This window comes from Haematobia irritans, chromosome 3 (genome assembly GCF_050003625.1).
Source record: "Haematobia irritans isolate KBUSLIRL chromosome 3, ASM5000362v1, whole genome shotgun sequence".
Lineage (NCBI taxonomy): Eukaryota > Metazoa > Arthropoda > Insecta > Diptera > Muscidae > Haematobia > Haematobia irritans.
In genome coordinates, this window is record NC_134399.1 from 139,502,012 (window position 1) to 139,527,087 (window position 25,076).

General features: G+C 33.8%; 1 protein-coding gene across 1 annotated transcript; it reads left to right on the forward strand.

Annotated features, from left to right (window-relative positions):
• Positions 1-6,448: 6,448 nt before the first annotated feature.
• LOC142231211 (uncharacterized) lies at positions 6,449-11,569 on the forward strand. Its single transcript, XM_075301829.1, has one exon. The coding sequence runs from the start codon at positions 6,449-6,451 to the stop codon at positions 11,567-11,569; it is 5,121 nt and encodes a 1,706-aa protein (XP_075157944.1).
• Positions 11,570-25,076: the final 13,507 nt, after the last annotated feature.

The window sequence follows — 25,076 nt, forward strand, 5'->3', positions numbered from 1 at the left end:
GTCCTAGAGCGAAAAGGAGCTTAATTCATGACCACCCCCTAAAAATCGAAAATTCCATCCAAATCCTGAAAAAATTAAAATATTTATATGAAAAACTTGTTTTGCTCATATCTCCTAAACTATGCGTCCTAGAGCGAAAAGGAGCTTAATTCATGACCACCCCCAAAAAATCGAAAATTCCTTCCAATCCTGAAAAAATTGAAATTTTTATATGAAAAACTTGTTTTGCTCATATCTCCTAAACTATGCGTCCTAGAGCGAAAAAGAGCATAATTCATGCCCACCCCCAAAAAATCGAAAATTCCATCCAAATCCTGAAAAAATTTAAATTTTTATATGAAAAACTTGTTTTGCTCATATCTCCTAAACTATGCGTCCTAGAGCGAAAAGGAGCTTAATTCATGACCACCCCCAAAAAATCGAAAATTCCTTCCAAATCCTGAAAAAATTGAAATTTTTATATGAAAAACTTGTTTTGCTCATATCTCCTAAACTATGCGTCCTAGAGCGAAAAGGAGCTTAATTCATGACCACCCCCAAAAAATCGAAAATTCCTTTCAATCTTGAAAAAATTGAAATTTTTATATGAAAAACTTGTTTTGCTCATATCTCCTAAACTATGCGTCCTAGAGCGAAAAAGAGCATAATTCATGCCCACCCCCAAAAAATCGAAAATTCATGCCCACCCCCAAAAAATCGAAAATTCCATCCAAATCCTGAAAAAATTTAAATTTTTATATGAAAAACTTGTTTTGCTCATATCTCCTAAACTATGCGTCCTAGAGCGAAAAGGAGCTTAATTCATGACCACCCCCCAAAAATCGAAAATTCCATCCAAATCCTGAAAAAATTGAAATTTTTATATAAAAAACTTGTTTTGCTCATATCTCCTAAACTATGCGTCCTAGAGCGAAAAGGAGCTTAATTCATGACCACCCCCAAAAAATCGAAAATTCCTTCCAAATCCTGAAAAAATTTAAATTTTTATATGAAAAACTTGTTTTGCTCATATCTCCTAAACTATGCGTCCTAGAGCGAAAAGGAGCTTAATTCATGACCACCCCCAAAAAATCGAAAATTCCTTCCAAATCCTGATAAAATTGAAATTTTTATATGAAAAACTTGTTTTGCTCATATCTCCTAAACTATGCGTCCTAGAGCGAAAAAGAGCTTAATTCATGACCACCCCCAAAAAATCGAAAATTCCATCCAAATCCTGAAAAAATTTAAATTTTTATATGAAAAACTTGTTTTGCTCATATCTCCTAAACTATGCGTCCTAGAGCGAAAAAGAGCATAATTCATGCCCACCCCCAAAAAATCGAAAATTCATGCCCACCCCCAAAAAAAATCGAAAATTCCATCCAAATCCTGAAAAAATTTAAATTTTTATATGTTTTGCTCATATCTCCTAAACTATGCGTCCTAGAGCGAAAAGGAGCTTAATTCATGACCACCCCCAAAAAATCGAAATTCCATCCAAATCCTAAAAAAATTGAAATTTTTATATGAAAAACTTGTTTTGCTCATATCTCCTAAACTATGCGTCCTAGAGCGAAAAGGAGCTTAATTCATGACCACCCCCAAAAAATCGAAAATTCCATCCAAATCCTGAAAAAATTGCAATTTTTATATGAAAAACTTGTTTTTCTCATATCTCCTAAACTATGCGTCCTAGAGCGAAAAGGAGCTTAATTCATGACCACCCCCAAAAAATCGAAAATTCCTTCCAAATCCTGAAAAAAATTAAATTTTTATATGAAAAACTTGTTTTGCTCATATCTCCTAAACTATGCGTCCTAGAGCGAAAAGGAGCTTAATTCATGACCACCCCCTAAAAATCGAAAATTCCATCCAATTCCTGAAAAAATTAAAATATTTATATGAAAAACTTGTTTTGCTCATATCTCCTAAACTATGCGTCCTAGAGCGAAAAGGAGCTTAATTCATGACCACCCCCAAAAAATCGAAAATTCCATCCAAATCCTGAAAAAATTTAAATTTTTATATGAAAAACTTGTTTTGCTCATATCTCCTAAACTATGCGTCCTAGAGCGAAAAGGAGCTTAATTCATGACCACCCCCAAAAAATCGAAAATTCCATCCAAATCCTGAAAAAAATTAAATTTTTATATGAAAAACTTGTTTTGCTCATATCTCCTAAACTATGCGTCCTAGAGCGAAAAGGAGCTTAATTCATGACCACCCCCAAAAAATCGAAAATTCCATCCAAATCCTGAAAAAATTTAAATTTTTATATGAAAAACTTGTTTTGCTCATATCTCCTAAACTATGCGTCCTAGAGCGAAAAGGAGCTTAATTCATGACCACCCCCAAAAAATCGAAAATTCCATCCAAATCCTGAAAAAATTTAAATTTTTATATGAAAAACTTGTTTTGCTCATATCTCCTAAACTATGCGTCCTAGAGCGAAAAGGAGCTTAATTCATGACCACCCCCAAAAAATCGAAAATTCCATCCAAATCCTGAAAAAAATTAAATTTTTATATGAAAAACTTGTTTTGCTCATATCTCCTAAACTATGCGTCCTAGAGCGAAAAGGAGCTTAATTCATGACCACCCCCAAAAAATCGAAAATTCCTTCCAATCCTGAAAAAATTGAAATTTTTATATGAAAAACTTGTTTTGCTCATATCTCCTAAACTATGCGTCCTAGAGCGAAAAAGAGCATAATTCATGCCCACCCCCAAAAAATCGAAAATTCATGCCCACCCCCAAAAAAATCGAAAATTCCATCCAAATCCTGAAAAAATTTAAATTTTTATATGAAAAACTTGTTTTGCTCATATCTCCTAAACTATGCGTCCTAGAGCGAAAAGGAGCTTAATTCATGACCACCCCCAAAAAATCGAAAATTCCTTCCAAATCCTGAAAAAATTGAAATTTTTATATGAAAAACTTGTTTTGCTCATATCTCCTAAACTATGCGTCCTAGAGCGAAAAGGAGCTTAATTCATGACCACCCCCAAAAAATCGAAAATTCCATCCAAATCCTGAAAAAATTTAAATTTTTATATGAAAAACTTGTTTTGCTCATATCTCCTAAACTATGCGTCCTAGAGCGAAAAGGAGCTTAATTCATGACCACCCCCAAAAAATCGAAAATTCCATCCAAATCCTGAAAAAAATTAAATTTTTATATGAAAAACTTGTTTTGCTCATATCTCCTAAACTATGCGTCCTAGAGCGAAAAGGAGCTTAATTCATGACCACCCCCAAAAAATCGAAAATTCCATCCAAATCCTAAAAAAATTGAAATTTTTATATGAAAAACTTGTTTTGCTCATATCTCCTAAACTATGCGTCCTAGAGCGAAAAGGAGCTTAATTCATGACCACCCCCAAAAAATCGAAAATTCCATCCAAATCCTGAAAAAATTGAAATTTTTATATGAAAAACTTGTTTTGCTCATATCTCCTAAACTATGCGTCCTAGAGCGAAAAGGAGCTTAATTCATGACCACCCCCAAAAAATCGAAAATTCCATCCAAATCCTAAAAAAATTGAAATTTTTATATGAAAAACTTGTTTTGCTCATATCTCCTAAACTATGCGTCCTAGAGCGAAAAGGAGCTTAATTCATGACCACCCCCAAAAATCGAAAATTCCATCCAAATCCTGAAAAAATTGAAATTTTTATATGAAAAACTTGTTTTTCTCATATCTCCTAAACTATGCGTCCTAGAGCGAAAAGGAGCTTAATTCATGACCACCCCCAAAAAATCGAAAATTCCTTCCAAATCCTGAAAAAATTTAAATTTTTATATGAAAAACTTGTTTTGCTCATATCTCCTAAACTATGCGTCCTAGAGCGAAAAGGAGCTTAATTCATGACCACCCCCTAAAAATCGAAAATTCCATCCAAATCCTGAAAAAATTAAAATATTTATATGAAAAACTTGTTTTGCTCATATCTCCTAAACTATGCGTCCTAGAGCGAAAAGGAGCTTAATTCATGACCACCCCCAAAAAATCGAAAATTCCTTCCAATCTTGAAAAATTGAAATTTTTATATGAAAAACTTGTTTTGCTCATATCTCCTAAACTATGCGTCCTAGAGCGAAAAGGAGCTTAATTCATGACCACCCCCAAAAAATCGAAAATTCCATCCAAATCCTAAAAAAATTGAAATTTTTATATGAAAAACTTGTTTTGCTCATATCTCCTAAACTATGCGTCCTAGAGCGAAAAGGAGCTTAATTCATGACCACCCCCAAAAAATCGAAAATTCCATCCAAATCCTGAAAAAATTGAAATTTTTATATGAAAAACTTGTTTTGCTCATATCTCCTAAACTATGCGTCCTAGAGCGAAAAGGAGCTTAATTCATGACCACCCCCAAAAAATCGAAAATTCCATCCAAATCCTAAAAAAATTGAAATTTTTATATGAAAAACTTGTTTTGCTCATATCTCCTAAACTATGCGTCCTAGAGCGAAAAGGAGCTTAATTCATGACCACCCCCAAAAAATCGAAAATTCCATCCAAATCCTGAAAAAATTGAAATTTTTATATGAAAAACTTGTTTTTCTCATATCTCCTAAACTATGCGTCCTAGAGCGAAAAGGAGCTTAATTCATGACCACCCCCAAAAAATCGAAAATTCCTTCCAAATCCTGAAAAAATTTAAATTTTTATATGAAAAACTTGTTTTGCTCATATCTCCTAAACTATGCGTCCTAGAGCGAAAAGGAGCTTAATTCATGACCACCCCCTAAAAATCGAAAATTCCATCCAAATCCTGAAAAAATTAAAATATTTATATGAAAAACTTGTTTTGCTCATATCTCCTAAACTATGCGTCCTAGAGCGAAAAGGAGCTTAATTCATGACCACCCCCAAAAAATCGAAAATTCCTTCCAATCTTGAAAAATTGAAATTTTTATATGAAAAACTTGTTTTGCTCATATCTCCTAAACTATGCGTCCTAGAGCGAAAAAGAACATTGTTAAATCACCATGATTTATTGTTTTTGATTATGTTTGTTTGTTTCAAATAGTATACATGAATTCAATTTACTAATATTTATTTTAGTTTAATTCAATTTGAAACTTGTTTGAAATTGCTTTGAATTCAAGTCTTGATATTGAATCTCTATTTTTTGTATCACATACTGGCATCCCTACTACCAATATCGTAAATGTCATTCTCGATTCTTTACTCACAGTATTTTCGTTTTTGTTGTTGCAACACTTTGGGGCAACGATCAACATGTAAATAATGTAAACAATAGCTAATATACATACGTATGTACATATATGATAACTGTCTCATCTCTTTGTATTTATAGAAGTTAGAAGTTTGCAATAAATTAATATTCGATAAAAGGTTGTAGAAGTGAAACGATCGTGTTCTTACTACAGTGGGCCAATAGTGATTTTTATAGAGACATTCTAAGTAATTAGAATTGTGTTCGAATAACTCTTGCATATAGATATTTATAATAACTGGAAAAAAGTGTGTGAAATATTGAGCCAGGAAATTGTGGTGCACAGAGACAGTAAATAATTCGAAACAGTGTAAAATTGTGGGACAATTATTAACTTAGTGGAGACGAAATAGAAATATTTAAACCAAATTATTTGGACTAATTTAATCAAAAAGTGAGATACTTCTATATAATCCATATCTGAAAATCAGTATAAACATTATCATTGAGACATATTCAGTGTGGTAATTCATAGTGTTCCCTGATAATATTAAATTTTTACCGGAAGTGAAGCTGACTCTATTTCTGTGGTATTCAGAGGAGAAAAGAGTACTCCGTTTGTGTATTACCTCGTAAGTTGGAAGTTGGCCCAAACACAAGGTAACGTTTTATTTTATATTTCAATACAATTTGCATACCCAAACCGAACCATTGGGTTAGGAATTTGTCCCATTACATATTGGACAAATTCCAGGGCTGTCAAAACAGGCAGTCCTCAAACATTGGCGACCGTGACAGGACAAATATTCAGTGGCATTGTAACATTTTTTAATATTCTGAATTTAATAAAATTCAGTAGCGAGTGTCTCAGTACCACGAAAACCCATTTGTATAATTCGTGCGGTTACATAATCACTGACAACGTTATTGGAATACATTTGTTTTTGCCCCTGGAAATTTTACGCCATTTTTAAATTGCATTCGGTAATATTTTGTGCCGCGAATAAAATCATTTATGTTATTGGCCCACATCGAATTTCCACCATTTTCTTAATTTTGATTTTTCACATATTGGATTGTTGTTGGAATTTCAAAGGGCAATCACATCGCATACATTGCAATCCTCACATAGGAAATAAATTGCCTCGGTGAATTTTTTTACAACAACATTCAAATTATAAATCATATTATATTGATTCTGTCTCGAAATTTAAATTTATTGGGAAGTATATTTTCGGAGTTTTTGTATACATAATTTTGAACTAAAAAAAAATATACAATGCCAAACGGTGAAGAAATAACACAGCCAAGCCCATCGCTTGAAGAATTAAAACAGCGTCGTGCCTCATCGAAAGGTAGTATGACCCGAATCAAAAATGTTGTCGAAGGAAAAAATATATTGTCTCATACTGAGTTAGAATGTCGATTAGGCATTATTGAGTCATACTACAAACAGGCTTCGTATTATCAGAACCAAATTGAAAGGCTGTCTCCTCTAGACGATGGTAGGGCTGATATAGATGAACTTTACATCACTATTAAGACCAAAATTTTAGATCTGATTGGTAGTGGTAGACGGCATAGTGTTACTGAACAATCTTTTTCTGTCCCTCAACACTCATCAAGTCGTCTTCCTAACTTGAAACTTCCCAAGTTTGATGGAAAGTATTTAGAATACAAAAATTTTATAAATACTTTCAACAATTTAGTCCATAAGGACCCAAATATTCCAGTGACGGAAAAATTCAACCATTTACTTTCGTGTCTCAGTGGTGAGGCCTTATCAACAATTAAAGCGTTTCAAGTCACAGATGAAAACTATCAGAGTGCCCTCGACAGACTCAAAGAGAGGTACGATAATGACACACTGATATTTTTGGAAAACGTAACATCAATGTTTGAAATTTCTAAATCAAGTAAACCTGTCCCAAAGCAATTAAGAAATATTGTAGACACTATATCAGCCCTTTATAGTTCTCTGAAATCACTTGGCTCATATGAACAAATTTGTGACGCATTCATAATTCATTTGGCAATGAGCAAAGTTGACCCTGAAACAAAACAGAAATGGGATGAGTTTATTGATTACTCGAAATTACCTTCGTGGACTGATTGCTGCTCTATGTTGGACAGACGTTGTCAACAACTCGATGCACAGTGCCGAAGAACATCTAAACAACAAAACCCATCTACCTCATCGAATTATTCACATAATAATCAACCATCGAAGCAACACTCATTGCTGGCGAAAAATATGACTCAAGAAATAATTTGCAATCATTGCTCAAAATCTGGTCATTTTATAACAACTTGTCAACGATTCATTGTTTTGACTCCAAATCAACGAATGGAGCAAGCAAAACAACAAAAACTTTGTCTCAACTGTCTGTCAAAGGGACACATGTATATGCAGTGTCCTTCGCGATATTCATGCAGATTTTGTAAACAAAAACATCACTCGCTTTTACATAAGCAAGAGGAGCAAGAAGAAACTCCGACTACGTCATCTGCCTCAACTCACGGTACATTTCGACAAAATTCTGACTCACAAATAAGTAATGTTATTTTAGCGACTGCTTTGGTTTTAATTCGAGATTCTGAGGGGAATTTTAGAATGGGGAGAGCACTTCTTGATTCTTGCTCTCAAGTAAATTTCATAACGGAATCTTTCTCAAATTCACTCAATTTACGGAAATCGAAAAATCCTATAGATATTTTGGGAATTGGTGCTTCTGGTGTAAAAGTTTCATACAAAACACAAAGTACTGTCCGATCTCGATTAAATAATTTCGAATTGTCCCTCGATTTCTTAATTTCCCCAAAGATAACTGGGTATCATCCTGATGAGAATTTATCGATAACGGATTTCGATCTACCCAACAACATTGAATTAGCTGACCCTGAATTCCATCGTAGGCGTGGTATCGATATGTTACTTGGTGCCGAGTCATTTTTCTCACTTCTTTCTGTGGGACAAATTCGTCTTGGGGAAAATCTACCGACTTTACAGAAGACACTGTTAGGGTGGATTGTTTCCGGAAAATATACAAGTAATCATTTGAATCGACCTTCAAAAACAAGTTATGTTGTCTCAGAAGATATATTTTCAAAAATCAATAATAATGTTGAAATGTTATGGAAATTAGAATCTGTTGAAGGCAAACGCCAACCATTTTCATTGGAACAACAGGAATGCGAAAATCATTTCATTAAAAATGTATCGGTCCAAAATGATAGAAGAATCGTTGTGAGATTGCCTCTTAAGGAAGACCCAACGGTTCTTGGTGATTCAAGAGACATAGCTCTTCGTCGTTTTCTTTCTATTGAACGAAAATTAAATAAAAATTCTGAATTGAAGGAACAGTACTCAAAGTTTATGAAAGAATATGAAGAGCTAGGACATATGTCTCCAATAGAAGAAAAATCGATTTCTTCTCCAAACTATTACATTCCCCATCATTGTGTTTTACGACCTCAAAGTGTCTCGACCAAACTTCGTGTGGTTTTTGACGCATCATGCAAATCCTCATCTCAATTGTCTCTTAACGATATCATGATGGTTGGTCCCACAATTCAAAATCAGTTACTAATAACTTTGCTGCGCTTCAGATGTCATAGGTATGGCCTTACAGCCGATATTGAAAAAATGTATCGGCAGGTATTGGTCCATCCTGATGATAGACATTTGCAACTGATTTTATGGCGTGATCATTCTACCAGTCCGATTAAAACATATACCCTGAATACTGTCACATATGGAACTGCATCTGCCCCATATTTAGCAATACGAAGTCTTCATTATGCCGCAGAACGATTTCCCAATTCTCACGAATGTGGCAAGGCTGTTGTCACAAAAGATTTCTATGTTGATGATATGATTACTGGTGCTGATGATTTGCATACATTGCAACTCATCAAGAAGGAGGTAACAGAAATATTGACTCATTCAAATTTCTCTCTCTCAAAATGGCATAGTAACTGTCTCAATCTGAACTTAACTGATGCTGGTATAAAAGAGGTTCGAATTGACGATGATTCTACTAGCACATTAGGAATATCGTGGTACACCTCTGATGATACTTTCCACTTTGAATTTCGCCCATTAAAATCGTATTCACATAATACGAAAAGAACAATTCTGTCTCTTACATCTACGCTTTTTGATCCAATGGGGCTAATCAGCCCTCTAATCATTAAATCAAAAATTTTGCTACAGAAACTTTGGATTTTAAAATGTGATTGGGATGAATCTGTGCCTCAAGAAATTGATAGTTCTTGGACTAATATTTTGGCTGATTACCATAATCTACCCCAATTAAAAATTTTTCGATTCATTCGTTTAACCAATTTGATTGATCTTCAAGTACATGGATTTGGAGATGCCTCTACTAAAGCGTATGGTTGTTGTCTCTATTTCCGATGCATCGATTCATTCGGCAATGTTGTTACAAATCTGGTAGCTTCAAAATCTAGAGTTGCCCCACTAAAAACAAGATCTTTGCCCCGGTTAGAATTGTGCGCATCACATTTACTTGCAATTTTTTGGAATCAACTAAAAAATCATTTCGATTTTTCGATTTCAAAAATAAATTTTTGGTCTGACTCGCAAATTACATTACATTGGATCAGAACTCATTCATCAACTTTATCAACTTTCGTCGGTAATAGAGTTTCTGAAATCCAAAATTTATCAAATGATATAGATTGGCGATATATACCTACAGACCAAAATCCTGCAGACTTAGTGTCACGAGGTTGCTCAGTTATCGAACTGGAGAATTCTAATTGGTTTTATGGCCCATCGTTTCTACGATCTTCCGAATCTGAATGGCCACCGTTTGATGGTCCGAATGTCAGCGAAGAAGAAATGACGATAGAAAAAAGGAAAACAATTTTACTCGCGCAAGAAGAAGATGTGCCATATATAGTTCAAGCGGTTCACAAATTTAGCAACTATTTGAAATGCCTCAGAATTTTCTCATATATTTTCCAATTTCAGTCGAAAAAACTTAGAAACTGCCTCACTATATCTCCTGATGAACTGAATCATTCACTTCACCGTATTATTTGGGCGATTCAACGTCACTATTTTTCGAATGAAATTAAGCAAATAAACAATTCTGGGACTTTACACAACCATTTATCGTCTTTGGCTCTCTTCATACAAGAAGTTGATGGAGTCGAATTAGTTCGTGTTGGAGGTCGACTTCTAAATTCCGACTTACCTGAAGATATGAAGTTTCCATTCCTCCTGCCTAAATCTGACCCATTTGTTAAAGTTATGATAAACCATTTTCACCAATCAAATTACCACGCTGGCCCTAGAGCTCTGGTGTCGTTAATACAACAACAATTCTGGATCATCAATTGTCGCTCGTTAGCAAGACAAGTGGTTTATAGCTGTATACATTGCACTAAATATAAGCCAAAGCTTTTGACTCAGGTGATGGGAAATTTGCCAAAGGATCGTGTATCTGGCTCTCGCCCATTTCAGGTTGTTGGTGTTGATTTTGCTGGCCCGATTGCAACGTATCTCAGAATTAGAGGAAAAACGCCCTACAAATCGTATATAGCTGTTTTTGTCTGTTTTGCGACAAAAGCAGTCCACCTCGAAGCAGTTTCCGACCTTACGAGTGATGCTTTCATAGCAGCTCTCAAGCGGTTTATTGGTCGAAGAGGTCTTCCATTCAAAATATACTGCGATAATGCCACAAACTTTATTGGCGCTGAGTCAAAATTAAAGGAATTCCACAAACAATTCCACTTAGAAGAAACAAAATCCAAAATTGAATCATTTTCTGGCTCGAAACATATTCAATTTATATTTATCCCTCCAAGAGCACCACATTTTGGCGGTTTATGGGAGGCGGCGGTCAAATCGGCGAAAGGTCACTTATTTCGCACTCTTCCAAATGCACGTCTCACATTTGAGGAATTATCAACAGCTTTAGTGGAAATAGAGGCCATTATGAATTCTCGCCCAATTTCTCCAGCTTCAACTGACCCCAATGATCTTCAAGCCCTTACACCGGGACATTTTTTAATTGGTTGTCCTTTACTCAGTTTACCAGAAAGAACAAATTTTGACTCAGATATCTCTCATTTGCAATCATGGCAAAAAATTTCTGCAGTGAAGTCGCACTTCTGGCGCAGATGGCATAAAGAATATTTGGCTCAACTTCAACATCGTTATAAATGGCAAACCCCGCAGCAAGATCTTAAGGTTAATGATATGGTCATCATCCATGAAGATAATGTCCCACCGTTGAAATGGACAATTGGACGTGTAACAAACATTGTCTCAGGTGATGATGGTTATGCTAGAGTTGCAGATGTGCGAACTCCAACTAATCTACTCAGACGTCCAGTGGCAAAGTTGGCGAAATTACCAATTGATTGAAACCAAGGGTTTCAATGGGGCCCGGCATGTTAAATCACCATGATTTATTGTTTTTGATTATGTTTGTTTGTTTCAAATAGTATACATGAATTCAATTTACTAATATTTATTTTAGTTTAATTCAATTTGAAACTTGTTTGAAATTGCTTTGAATTCAAGTCTTGATATTGAATCTCTATTTTTTGTATCACATACTGGCATCCCTACTACCAATATCGTAAATGTCATTCTCGATTCTTTACTCACAGTATTTTCGTTTTTGTTGTTGCAACACTTTGGGGCAACGATCAACATGTAAATAATGTAAACAATAGCTAATATACATACGTATGTACATATATGATAACTGTCTCATCTCTTTGTATTTATAGAAGTTAGAAGTTTGCAATAAATTAATATTCGATAAAAGGTTGTAGAAGTGAAACGATCGTGTTCTTACTACAGTGGGCCAATAGTGATTTTTATAGAGACATTCTAAGTAATTAGAAGTGTGTTCGAATAACTCTTGCATATAGATATTTATAATAACTGGAAAAAAGTGTGTGAAATATTGAGCCAGGAAATTGTGGTGCACAGAGACAGTAAATAATTCGAAACAGTGTAAAATTGTGGGACAATTATTAACTTAGTGGAGACGAAATAGAAATATTTAAACCAAATTATTTGGACTAATTTAATCAAAAAGTGAGATACTTCTATATAATCCATATCTGAAAATCAGTATAAACATTATCATTGAGACATATTCAGTGTGGTAATTCATAGTGTTCCCTGATAATATTAAATTTTTACCGGAAGTGAAGCTGACTCTATTTCTGTGGTATTCAGAGGAGAAAAGAGTACTCCGTTTGTGTATTACCTCGTAAGTTGGAAGTTGGCCCAAACACAAGGTAACGTTTTATTTTATATTTCAATACAATTTGCATACCCAAACCGAACCATTGGGTTAGGAATTTGTCCCATTACATATTGGACAAATTCCAGGGCTGTCAAAACAGGCAGTCCTCAAACAAACATAATTCATGCCCACCCCCAAAAAAATGAAAATTCATGCCCACCCCCAAAAAAATCGAAAATTCCATCCAAATCCTGAAAAAATTTAAATTTTTATATGAAAAACTTGTTTTTCTCATATCTCCTAAACTATGCGTCCTAGAGCGAAAAGGAGCTTAATTCATGACCACCCCCAAAAAATCGAAAATTCCTTCCAAATCCTGAAAAAATTTAAATTTTTATATGAAAAACTTGTTTTGCTCATATCTCCTAAACTATGCGTCCTAGAGCGAAAAGCGAAAAGGAGCATAATTCATGCCCACCCCCAAAAAATCGAAAATTCCTTCCAATCTTGAAAAAATTGAAATTTTTATATGAAAAACTTGTTTTGCTCATATCTCCTAAAATATGCGTCCTAGAGCGAAAAGGAGCTTAATTCATGACCACCCCCAAAAAATCGAAAATTCCATCCAAATCCTAAAAAAATTGAAATTTTTATATGAAAAACTTGTTTTGCTCATATCTCCTAAACTATGCGTCCTAGAGCGAAAAGGAGCTTAATTCATGACCGCCCCCAAAAAATCGAAAATTCCATCAAAATCCTGAAAAAATTGAAATTTTTATATGAAAAACTTGTTTTTCTCATATCTCCTAAACTATGCGTCCTAGAGCGAAAAGGAGCTTAATTCATGACCACCCCCAAAAAATCGAAAATTCCTTCCAAATCCTGAAAAAATTTAAATTTTTATATGAAGAACTTGTTTTGCTCATATCTCCTAAACTATGCGTCCTAGAGCGAAAAGGAGCTTAATTCATGACCACCCCCTAAAAATCGAAAATTCCATCCAAATCCTGAAAAAATTAAAATATTTATATGAAAAACTTGTTTTGCTCATATCTCCTAAACTATGCGTCCTAGAGCGAAAAGGAGCTTAATTCATGACCACCCCCTAAAAATCGAAAATTCCTTCCAATCCTGAAAAAATTGAAATTTTTATATGAAAAACTTGTTTTGCTCATATCTCCTAAACTATGCGTCCTAGAGCGAAAAAGAGCATAATTCATGCCCACCCCCAAAAAATCGAAAATTCATGCCCACCCCCAAAAAAATCGAAAATTCCATCCAAATCCTGAAAAAATTTAAATTTTTATATGAAAAACTTGTTTTGCTCATATCTCCTAAACTATGCGTCCTAGAGCGAAAAGGAGCTTAATTCATAACCACCCCCAAAAAATCGAAAATTCCATCCAAATCCTGAAAAAATTGAAATTTTTATATGAAAAACTTGTTTTGCTCATATCTCCTAAACTATGCGTCCTAGAGCGAAAAGGAGCTTAATTCATGACCACCCCCAAAAAATCGAAAATTCCATCCAAATCCTGAAAAAATTGAAATTTTTATATGAAAAACTTGTTTTGCTCATATCTCCTAAACTATGCGTCCTAGAGCGAAAAGGAGCTTAATTCATGACCACCCCCAAAAAATCGAAAATTCCATCCAAATCCTGAAAAAAATGAAATTTTTATATAAAAAACTTGTTTTGCTCATATCTCCTAAACTATGCGTCCTAGAGCGAAAAGGAGCTTAATTCATGATCACCCCCAAAAAATCGAAAATTCCTTCCAAATCCTGAAAAAATTGAAATTTTTATATGAAAAACTTGTTTTGCTCATATCTCCTAAACTACGCGTCCTAGAGCGAAAAGGAGCTTAATTCATGACCACCCCCAAAAAATCGAAAATTCCTTCTAAATCCTGAAAAAATTAAAATTTTTATATGAAAACTTGTTTTGCTCATATCTCCTAAACTATGCGTCCTAGAGCGAAAAGGAGCTTAATTCATGACCACCCCCAAAAAATCGAAAATTCCTTCCAATCCTGAAAAAATTGAAATTTTTATATGAAAAACTTGTTTTGCTCATATCTCCTAAACTATGCGTCCTAGAGCGAAAAAGAGCATAATTCATGCCCACCCCCAATAAATCGAAAATTCCATCCAAATCCTGAAAAAATTGAAATTTTTATATGAAAAACTTGTTTTGCTCATATCTCCTAAACTATGCGTCCTAGAGCGAAAAGGAGCTTAATTCATGACCACCCCCAAAAAATCGAAAATTCCATCCAAATCCTGAAAAAATTTAAATTGTTATATGAAAAACTTGTTTTGCTCATATCTCCTAAACTATGCGTCCTAGAGCGAAAAGGAGCTTAATTCATGACCACCCCCAAAAAATCGAAAATTCCATCCAAATCCTAAAAAAATTGAAATTTTTATATGAAAAACTTGTTTTGCTCATATCTCCTAAACTATGCGTCCTAGAGCGAAAAGGAGCTTAATTCATGACCACCCCCAAAAAATCGAAAATTCCTTCCAAATCCTGAAAAAATTTAAATTTTTATATGAAAAACTTGTTTTGCTCATATCTCCTAAACTATGCGTCCTAGAGCGAAAAGGAGCTTAATTCATGACCACCCCCAAAAAATCGAAAATTCCTTCCAAATCCTGAAAAAAATTAAATTTTTATATGAAAAACTTGTTTTGCTCATATCTCCTAAACTATGCGTCCTAGAGCGAAAAGGAGCTTAATTCATGACCACCCCCAAAAAATCGAAAATTCCTTCCAATCCTGAAAAAATTGAAATTTTTATATGAAAAACTTGTTTTGCTCATATCTCCTAAACTATGCGTCCTAGAGCGAAAAGGAGCTTAATTCATGATCACCCCCAAAAAATCGAAAATTCCATCCAAATCCTGAAAAAATTTAAATTTTTATATGAAAAACTTGTTTTGCTCATATCTCCTAAACTATGCGTCCTAGAGCGAAAAGGAGCTTAATTCATGACCACCCCCAAAAAATCGAAAATTCCTTCCAAATCCTGAAAAAATTGAAATTTTTATATGAAAAACTTGTTTTGCTCATATCTCCTAAACTATGCGTCCTAGAGCGAAAAGGAGCTTAATTCATGATCACCCCCAAAAAATCGAAAATTCCATCCAAATCCTGAAAAAAATGAAATTTTTATATAAAAAACTTGTTTTGCTCATATCTCCTAAACTATGCGTCCTAGAGCGAAAAGGAGCTTAATTCATGATCACCCCCAAAAAATCGAAAATTCCTTCCAAATCCTGAAAAAATTGAAATTTTTATATGAAAAACTTGTTTTGCTCATATCTCCTAAACTACGCGTCCTAGAGCGAAAAGGAGCTTAATTCATGACCACCCCCAAAAAATCGAAAATTCCTTCTAAATCCTGAAAAAATTAAAATTTTTATATGAAAACTTGTTTTGCTCATATCTCCTAAACTATGCGTCCTAGAGCGAAAAGGAGCTTAATTCATGACCACCCCCAAAAAATCGAAAATTCCTTCCAATCCTGAAAAAATTGAAATTTTTATATGAAAAACTTGTTTTGCTCATATCTCCTAAACTATGCGTCCTAGAGCGAAAAAGAGCATAATTCATGCCCACCCCCAAAAAATCGAAAATTCCATCCAAATCCTGAAAAAATTGAAATTTTTATATGAAAAACTTGTTTTGCTCATATCTCCTAAACTATGCGTCCTAGAGCGAAAAGGAGCTTAATTCATGACCACCCCCAAAAAATCGAAAATTCCATCCAAATCCTGAAAAAATTTAAATTGTTATATGAAAAACTTGTTTTGCTCATATCTCCTAAACTATGCGTCCTAGAGCGAAAAGGAGCTTAATTCATGACCACCCCCAAAAAATCGAAAATTCCATCCAAATCCTAAAAAAATTGAAATTTTTATATGAAAAACTTGTTTTGCTCATATCTCCTAAACTATGCGTCCTAGAGCGAAAAGGAGCTTAATTCATGACCACCCCCAAAAAATCGAAAATTCCTTCCAAATCCTGAAAAAATTTAAATTTTTATATGAAAAACTTGTTTTGCTCATATCTCCTAAACTATGCGTCCTAGAGCGAAAAGGAGCTTAATTCATGACCACCCCCAAAAAATCGAAAATTCCTTCCAAATCCTGAAAAAAATTAAATTTTTATATGAAAAACTTGTTTTGCTCATATCTCCTAAACTATGCGTCCTAGAGCGAAAAGGAGCTTAATTCATGACCACCCCCAAAAAATCGAAAATTCCTTCCAATCCTGAAAAAATTGAAATTTTTATATGAAAAACTTGTTTTGCTCATATCTCCTAAACTATGCGTCCTAGAGCGAAAAGGAGCTTAATTCATGATCACCCCCAAAAAATCGAAAATTCCATCCAAATCCTGAAAAAATTGAAATTTTTATATGAAAAACTTGTTTTGCTCATATCTCCTAAACTATGCGTCCTAGAGCGAAAAGGAGCTTAATTCATGACCACCCCCAAAAAATCGAAAATTCCTTCCAAATCCTGAAAAAATTTAAATTTTTATATGAAAAACTTGTTTTGCTCATATCTCCTAAACTATGCGTCCTAGAGCGAAAAGGAGCTTAATTCATGACCACCCCCAAAAAATCGAAAATTCCATCCAAATCCTGAAAAAAATTACATTTTTATATGAAAATCTTGTTTTGCTCATATCTCCTAAACTATGCGTCCTAGAGCGAAAAGGAGCTTAATTCATGACCACCCCTAAAAAATCGAAAATTCCATCCAAATCCTGAAAAAATTGAAATTTTTATATGAAAAACTTGTTTTGCTCATATCTCCTAAACTATGCGTCCTAGAGCGAAAAGGAGCTTAATTCATGACCACCCCCAAAAAATCGAAAATTCCATCCAAATCCTAAAAAAATTGAAATTTTTATATGAAAAACTTGTTTTGCTCATATCTCCTAAACTATGCGTCCTAGAGCGAAAAGGAGCTTAATTCATGACCACCCCCAAAAAATCGAAAATTCCATCCAAATCCTGAAAAAATTGAAATTTTTATATGAAAAACTTGTTTTGCTCATATCTCCTAAACTATGCGTCCTAGAGCGAAAAGGAGCTTAATTCATGACCACCCCCAAAAAATCGAAAATTCCTTCCAAATCCTGAAAAAATTTAAATTTTTATATGAAAAACTTGTTTTGCTCATATCTCCTAAACTATGCGTCCTAGAGCGAAAAGGAGCTTAATTCATGACCACCCCCTAAAAATCGAAAATTCCATCCAAATCCTGAAAAAATTAAAATATTTATATGAAAAACTTGTTTTGCTCATATCTCCTAAACTATGCGTCCTAGAGCGAAAAGGAGCTTAATTCATGACCACCCCCAAAAAATCGAAAATTCCTTCCAATCCTGAAAAAATTGAAATTTTTATATGAAAAACTTGTTTTGCTCATATCTCCTAAACTATGCGTCCTAGAGCGAAAAAGAGCATAATTCATGCCCACCCACAAAAAATCGAAAATTCATGCCCACCCCCAAAAAAATCGAAAATTCCATCCAAATCCTGAAAAAATTGAAATTTTTATATGAAAAACTTGTTTTGCTCATATCTCCTAAACTATGCGTCCTAGAGCGAAAAGGAGCTTAATTCATGACCACCCCCAAAAAATCGAAAATTCCATCCAAATCCTGAAAAAATTGAAATTTTTATATGAAAAGCTTGTTTTGCTCATATCTCCTAAACTATGCGTCCTAGAGCGAAAAGGAGCTTAATTCATGACCACCCCCAAAAAATCGAAAACTCCATCCAAATCCTGAAAAAATTGAAATTTTTATATGAAAAACTTGTTTTGCTCATATCTCCTAAACTATGCGTTCTAGAGCGAAAAGGAGCTTAATTCATGACCACCCCCAAAAAATCGAAAATTCCATCCAAATCCTGAAAAAATTGAAATTTTTATATGAAAAACTTGTTTTGCTCATATCTCCTAAACTATGCGTCCTAGAGCGAAAAGGAGCTTAATTCATGACCACCCCCAAAAAATCGAAAATTCCATCCAAATCCTAAAAAAATTGAAATTTTTATATGAAAAACTTGTTTTGCTCATATCTCCTAAACTATGCGTCCTAGAGCGAAAAGGAGCTTAATTCATGACCACCCCCAAAAAATCGAAAATTCCATCCAAATCCTGAAAAAATTGAAATTTTTATATGAAAAACTTGTTTTTCTCATATCTCCTAAACTATGCGTCCTAGAGCGAAAAGGAGCTTAATTCATGACCACCCCCAAAAAATCGAAAATTCCATCCAAATCCTGAAAAAATTTAAATTTTTATATGAAAAACTTGTTTTGCTCATATCTCCTAAACTATGCGTCCTAGAGCGAAAAGGAGCTTAATTCATGACCACCCCCAAAAAATCGAAAATTCCTTCCAAATCCTGAAAAAATTGAAATTTTTATATGAAAAACTTGTTTTGCTCATATCTCCTAAACTATGCGTCCTAGAGCGAAAAGGAGCTTAATTCATGACCACCCCCAAAAAATCGAAAATTCCATCCAAATCCTAAAAAAATTGAAATTTTTATATGAAAAACTTGTTTTGCTCATATCTCCTAAACTATGGGTCCTAGAGCGAAAAGGAGCTTAATTCATGACCACCCCCAAAAAATCGAAAATTCCATCCAAATCCTAAAAAAATTGAAATTTTTATATGAAAAACTTGTTTTGCTCATATCTCCTAAACTATGCGTCCTAGAGCGAAAAGGAGCTTAATTCATGACCACCCCCAAAAAATCGAAAATTCCTTCCAAATCCTGAAAAAATTTAAATTTTTATATGAAAAACTTGTTTTGCTCATATCTCCTAAACTATGCGTCCTAGAGCGAAAAAGAGCTTAATTCATGACCACCCCCTAAAAATCGAAAATTCCATCCAAATCCTGAAAAAATTGAAATTTTTATATGAAAAACTTGTTTTGCTCATATCTCCTAAACTATGCGTCCTAGAGCGAAAAGGAGCTTAATTCATGACCACCCCCAAAAAATCGAAAATTCCATCCAAATCCTGAAAAAATTTAAATTTTTATATGAAAAACTTGTTTTGCTCATATCTCCTAAACTATGCGTCCTAGAGCGAAAAGGAGCTTAATTCATGACCACCCCCAAAAAATCGAAAATTCCTTCCAAATCCTGAAAAAATTGAAATTTTTATATGAAAAACTTGTTTTGCTCATATCTCCTAAACTATGCGTCCTAGAGCGAAAAGGAGCTTAATTCATGACCACCCCCAAAAAATCGAAAATTCCTTCCAAATTCTGAAAAAATTTAAATTTTTATATGAAAAACTTGTTTTGCTCATATCTCCTAAACTATGCGTCCTAGAGCGAAAAGGAGCTTAATTCATGACCACCCCCAAAAAATCGAAAATTCCATCCAAATCCTGAAAAAATTTAAATTTTTATATGAAAAACTTGTTTTGCTCATATCTCCTAAACTATGCGTCCTAGAGCGAAAAAGAGCTTAATTCATGACCACCCCCTAAAAATCGAAAATTCCATCCAAATCCTGAAAAAATTGAAATTTTTATATGAAAAACTTGTTTTGCTCATATCTCCTAAACTATGCGTCCTAGAGCGAAAAGGAGCTTAATTCATGACCACCCCCAAAAAATCGAAAATTCCATCCAAATCCTGAAAAAATTTAAATTTTTATATGAAAAACTTGTTTTGCTCATATCTCCTAAACTATGCGTCCTAGAGCGAAAAGGAGCTTAATTCATGACCACCCCCAAAAAATCGAAAATTCCTTCCAAATCCTGAAAAAATTGAAATTTTTATATGAAAAACTTGTTTTGCTCATATCTCCTAAACTATGCGTCCTAGAGCGAAAAGGAGCTTAATTCATGACCACCCCCAAAAAATCGAAAATTCCTTCCAAATTCTGAAAAAATTTAAATTTTTATATGAAAAACTTGTTTTGCTCATATCTCCTAAACTATGCGTCCTAGAGCGAAAAGGAGCTTAATTCATGACCACCCCCAAAAAATCGAAAATTCCTTCCAAATCCTGAAAAAATTGAAATTTTTATATGAAAAACGAAAGGAGCGAAAAGGAGCTTAATTCATGACCACCCCCAAAAAATCGAAAATTCCTTCCAAATCCTGAAAAAATTGAAATTTTTATATGAAAAACTTGTTTTGCTCATATCTCCTAAACTATGCGTCCTAGAGCGAAAAGGAGCTTAATTCATGACCACCTCCAAAAAATCGAAAATTCCATCCAAATCCTGAAAAAATTTAAATTTTTATATGAAAAACTTGTTTTGCTCATATCTCCTAAACTATGCGTCCTAGAGCGAAAAGGAGCTTAATTCATGACCACCCCCAAAAAATCGAAAATTCCTTCCAAATCCTGAAAAAATTGAAATTTTTATATGAAAAACTTGTTTTGCTCATATCTCCTAAACTATGCGTCCTAGAGCGAAAAGGAGCTTAATTCATGACCACCCCCAAAAAATCGAAAATTCCTTCCAAATCCTGAAAAAATTTAAATTTTTATATGAAAAACTTGTTTTGCTCATATCTCCTAAACTATGCGTCCTAGAGCGAAAAGGAGCTTAATTCATGACCACCCCCAAAAAATCGAAAATTCCATCCAAATCCTGAAAAAATTTAAATTTTTATATGAAAAACTTGTTTTGCTCATATCTCCTAAACTATGCGTCCTAGAGCGAAAAGGAGCTTAATTCATGACCACCCCCAAAAAATCGAAAATTCCTTCCAAATCCTGAAAAAATTGAAATTTTTATATGAAAAACTTGTTTTGCTCATATCTCCTAAACTATGCGTCCTAGAGCGAAAAGGAGCTTAATTCATGACCACCCCCAAAAAATCAAAAATTCCTTCCAATCCTGAAAAAATTGAAATTTTTATATGAAAAACTTGTTTTGCTCATATCTCCTAAACTATGCGTCCTAGAGCGAAAAGGACCTTAATTCATGACCACCCCCAAAAAATCGAAAATTCCTTCCAAATCCTGAAAAAATTTGAATTTTTATATGAAAAACTTGTTTTGCTCATATCTCCTAAACTATGCGTCCTAGAGCGAAAAGGAGCTTAATTCATGACCATCCCCAAAAAATCGAAAATTCCATCCAAATCCTGAAAAAATTGAAATTTTTATATGAAAAACTTGTTTTGCTCATATCTCCTAAACTATGCGTCCTAGAGCGAAAAGGACCTTAATTCATGACCACCCCCAAAAAATCAAAAATTCCTTCCAATCCTGAAAAAATTGAAATTTTTATATGAAAAACTTGTTTTGCTCATATCTCCTAAACTATGCGTCCTAGAGCGAAAAAGAGCATAATTCATGCTCACTCCCAAAAAATCGAAAATTCATGCCCACCCCCAAAAAAATCGAAAATTCCATCCAAATCCTGAAAAAATTTAAATTTTTATATGAAAAACTTGTTTTGCTCATATCTCCTAAACTATGCGTCCTAGAGCGAAAAATAGCATAATTCATGCCCACCCCCAAAAAATCGAAAATTTATGCCCACCCCCAAAAAAATCGAAAATTCCATCCAAATCCTGAAAAAATTTAAATTTTTATATGAAAAACTTGTTTTGCTCATATCTCCTAAACTATGCTCATATCTCCTAAACTATGCGTCCTAGAGCGAAAAGAACCTTAATTCATGACCACCCCCAAAAAATCGAAAATTCCTTCCAAATCCTGAAAAAATTGAAATTTTTATATGAAAAACTTGTTTTGCTCATATCTCCTAAACTATGCGTCCTAGAGCGAAAAGAAGCTTAATTCATGACCACCCCCAAAAAATCAAAAATTCCTTCCAATCCTGAAAAAATTGAAATTTTTATATGAAAAACTTGTTTTGCTCATATCTCCTAAACTATGCGTCCTAGAGCGAAAAAGAGCATAATTCATGCTCACCCCCAAAAAATCGAAAATTCATGCCCACCCCCAAAAAAATCGAAAATTCCATCCAAATCCTGAAAAAATTTAAATTTTTATATGAAAACTTGTTTTGCTCATATCTCCTAAACTATGCGTCCTAGAGCGAAAAGGAGCTTAATTCATGACCACCCCCAAAAAATCGAAAATTCCTTCCAAATCCTGAAAAAATTTAAATTTTTATATGAAAAACTTGTTTTGCTCATATCTCCTAAACTATGCGTCCTAGAGCGAAAAGGAGCTTAATTCATGACCACCCCCAAAAAATCGAAAATTCCATCCAAATCCTGAAAAAATTTAAATTTTTATATGAAAAACTTGTTTTGCTCATATCTCCTAAACTATGCGTCCTAGAGCGAAAAGGACCTTAATTCATGACCACCCCCAAAAAATCGAAAATTCCTTCCAAATCCTGAAAAAATTTAAATTTTTATATGAAAAACTTGTTTTGCTCATATCTCCTAAACTATGCGTCCTAGAGCGAAAAGGAGCTTAATTCATGACCACCCCCAAAAAATCAAAAATTCCTTCCAATCCTGAAAAAATTGAAATTTGTTTTGCTCATATCTCCTAAACTATGCGTCCTAGAGCGAAAAAGAGCATAATTCATGCTCACCCCCAAAAAATCGAAAATTCATGCCCACCCCCAAAAAAATCGAAAATTCCATCCAAATCCTGAAAAAATTTAAATTTTTATATGAAAAACTTGTTTTGCTCATATCTCCTAAACTATGCGTCCTAGAGCGAAAAATAGCATAATTCATGCCCACCCCCAAAAAATCGAAAATTCATGCCCACCCCCAAAAAAATCGAAAATTCCATCCAAATCCTGAAAAAATTTAAATTTTTATATGAAAAACTTGTTTTGCTCATATCTCCTAAACTATGCGTCCTAGAGCGAAAAGGAGCTTAATTCATGACCACCCCCAAAAAATCGAAAATTCCTTCCAAATCCTGAAAAAAATTAAATTTTTATATGAAAAACTTGTTTTGCTCATATCTCCTAAACTATGCGTCCTAGAGCGAAAAGGAGCTTAATTCATGACCACCCCCAAAAAATCGAAAATTCCATCCAAATCCTGAAAAAATTTATATTTTTATATGAAAAACTTGTTTTGCTCATATCTCCTAAACTATGCGTCCTAGAGCGAAAAGGAGCTTAATTCATGACCACCCCCAAAAAATCGAAAATTCCTTCCAAATCCTGAAAAAATTGAAATTTTTATATGAAAAACTTGTTTTTCTCATATCTCCTAAACTATGCGTCCTAGAGCGAAAAAGAGCTTAATTCATGACCACCCCCAAAAAATCGAAAATTCCATCCAAATCCTGAAAAAATTTATATTTTTATATGAAAAACTTGTTTTGCTCATATCTCCTAAACTATGCGTCCTAGAGCGAAAAGGAGCTTAATTCATGACCACCCCCAAAAAATCGAAAATTCCTTCCAAATCCTGAAAAAATTGAAATTTTTATATGAAAAACTTGTTTTTCTCATATCTCCTAAACTATGCGTCCTAGAGCGAAAAGGAGCTTAATTCATGACCACCCCCAAAAAATCGATAATTCCATCCAAATCCTGAAAAAATTTAAATTTTTATATGAAAAACTTGTTTTGCTCATATCTCCTAAACTATGCGTCCTAGAGCGAAAAGGAGCTTAATTCATGACCACCCCCAAAAAATCGAAAATTCCTTCCAATCCTGAAAAAATTGAAATTTTTATATGAAAAACTTGTTTTGCTCATATCTCCTAAACTATGCGTCCTAGAGCGAAAAGGAGCTTAATTCATGACCACCCCCAAAAAATCGAAAATTCCATCCAAATCCTGAAAAAAATTAAATTTTTATATGAAAAACTTGTTTTGCTCATATCTCCTAAACTATGCGTCCTAGAGCGAAGAGGAGCTTAATTCATGACCACCCCCAAAAAATCGAAAATTCCATCCAAATCCTGAAAAAATTGAAATTTTTATATGAAAAACTTGTTTTGCTCATATCTCCTAAACTATGCGTCCTAGAGCGAAAAGGAGCTTAATTCATGACCACCCCCAAAAAATCGAAAATTCCATCCAAATCCTGAAAAAATTTAAATTTTTATATGAAAAACTTGTTTTGCTCATATCTCCTAAACTATGCGTCCTAGAGCGAAAAGGAGCTTAATTCATGACCATCCCCAAAAAATCGAAAATTCCATCCAAATCCTGAAAAAATTTAATTTTTTATATGAAAAACTTGTTTTGCTCATATCTCCTAAACTATGCGTCCTAGAGCGAAAAGGAGCTTAATTCATGACCACCCCCAAAAAATCGAAAATTCCTACCAAATCCTGAATAAATTGAAATTTTTATATGAAAAACTTGTTTTGCTCATATCTCCTAAAGCTTGATTCATGACCACCCCCAAAAAATCGAAAATTCCTTCCAATCCTGAAAAAATTGAAATTTTTATATGAAAAACTTGTTTTGCTCATATCTCCTAAACTATGCGTCCTAGAGCGAAAAAGAGCATAATTCATGCCCACCCCCAAAAAATCGAAAATTCATGCCCACCCCCAAAAAAATCGAAAATTCCATCCAAATCCTGAAAAATTTTAAATTTTTATATGAAAAACTTGTTTTGCTCATATCTCCTAAACTATGCGTCCTAGAGCGAAAAGGAGCTTAATTCATGACCACCCCCAAAAAATCGAAAATTCCTTC

Bases quoted from the DNA above. Each gene is read 5' to 3' on its own strand.
- LOC142231211 (XM_075301829.1), top strand. From the start codon at position 6,449: ATGCCAAACGGTGAAGAAATAACACAGCCAAGCCCATCGCTTGAAGAA.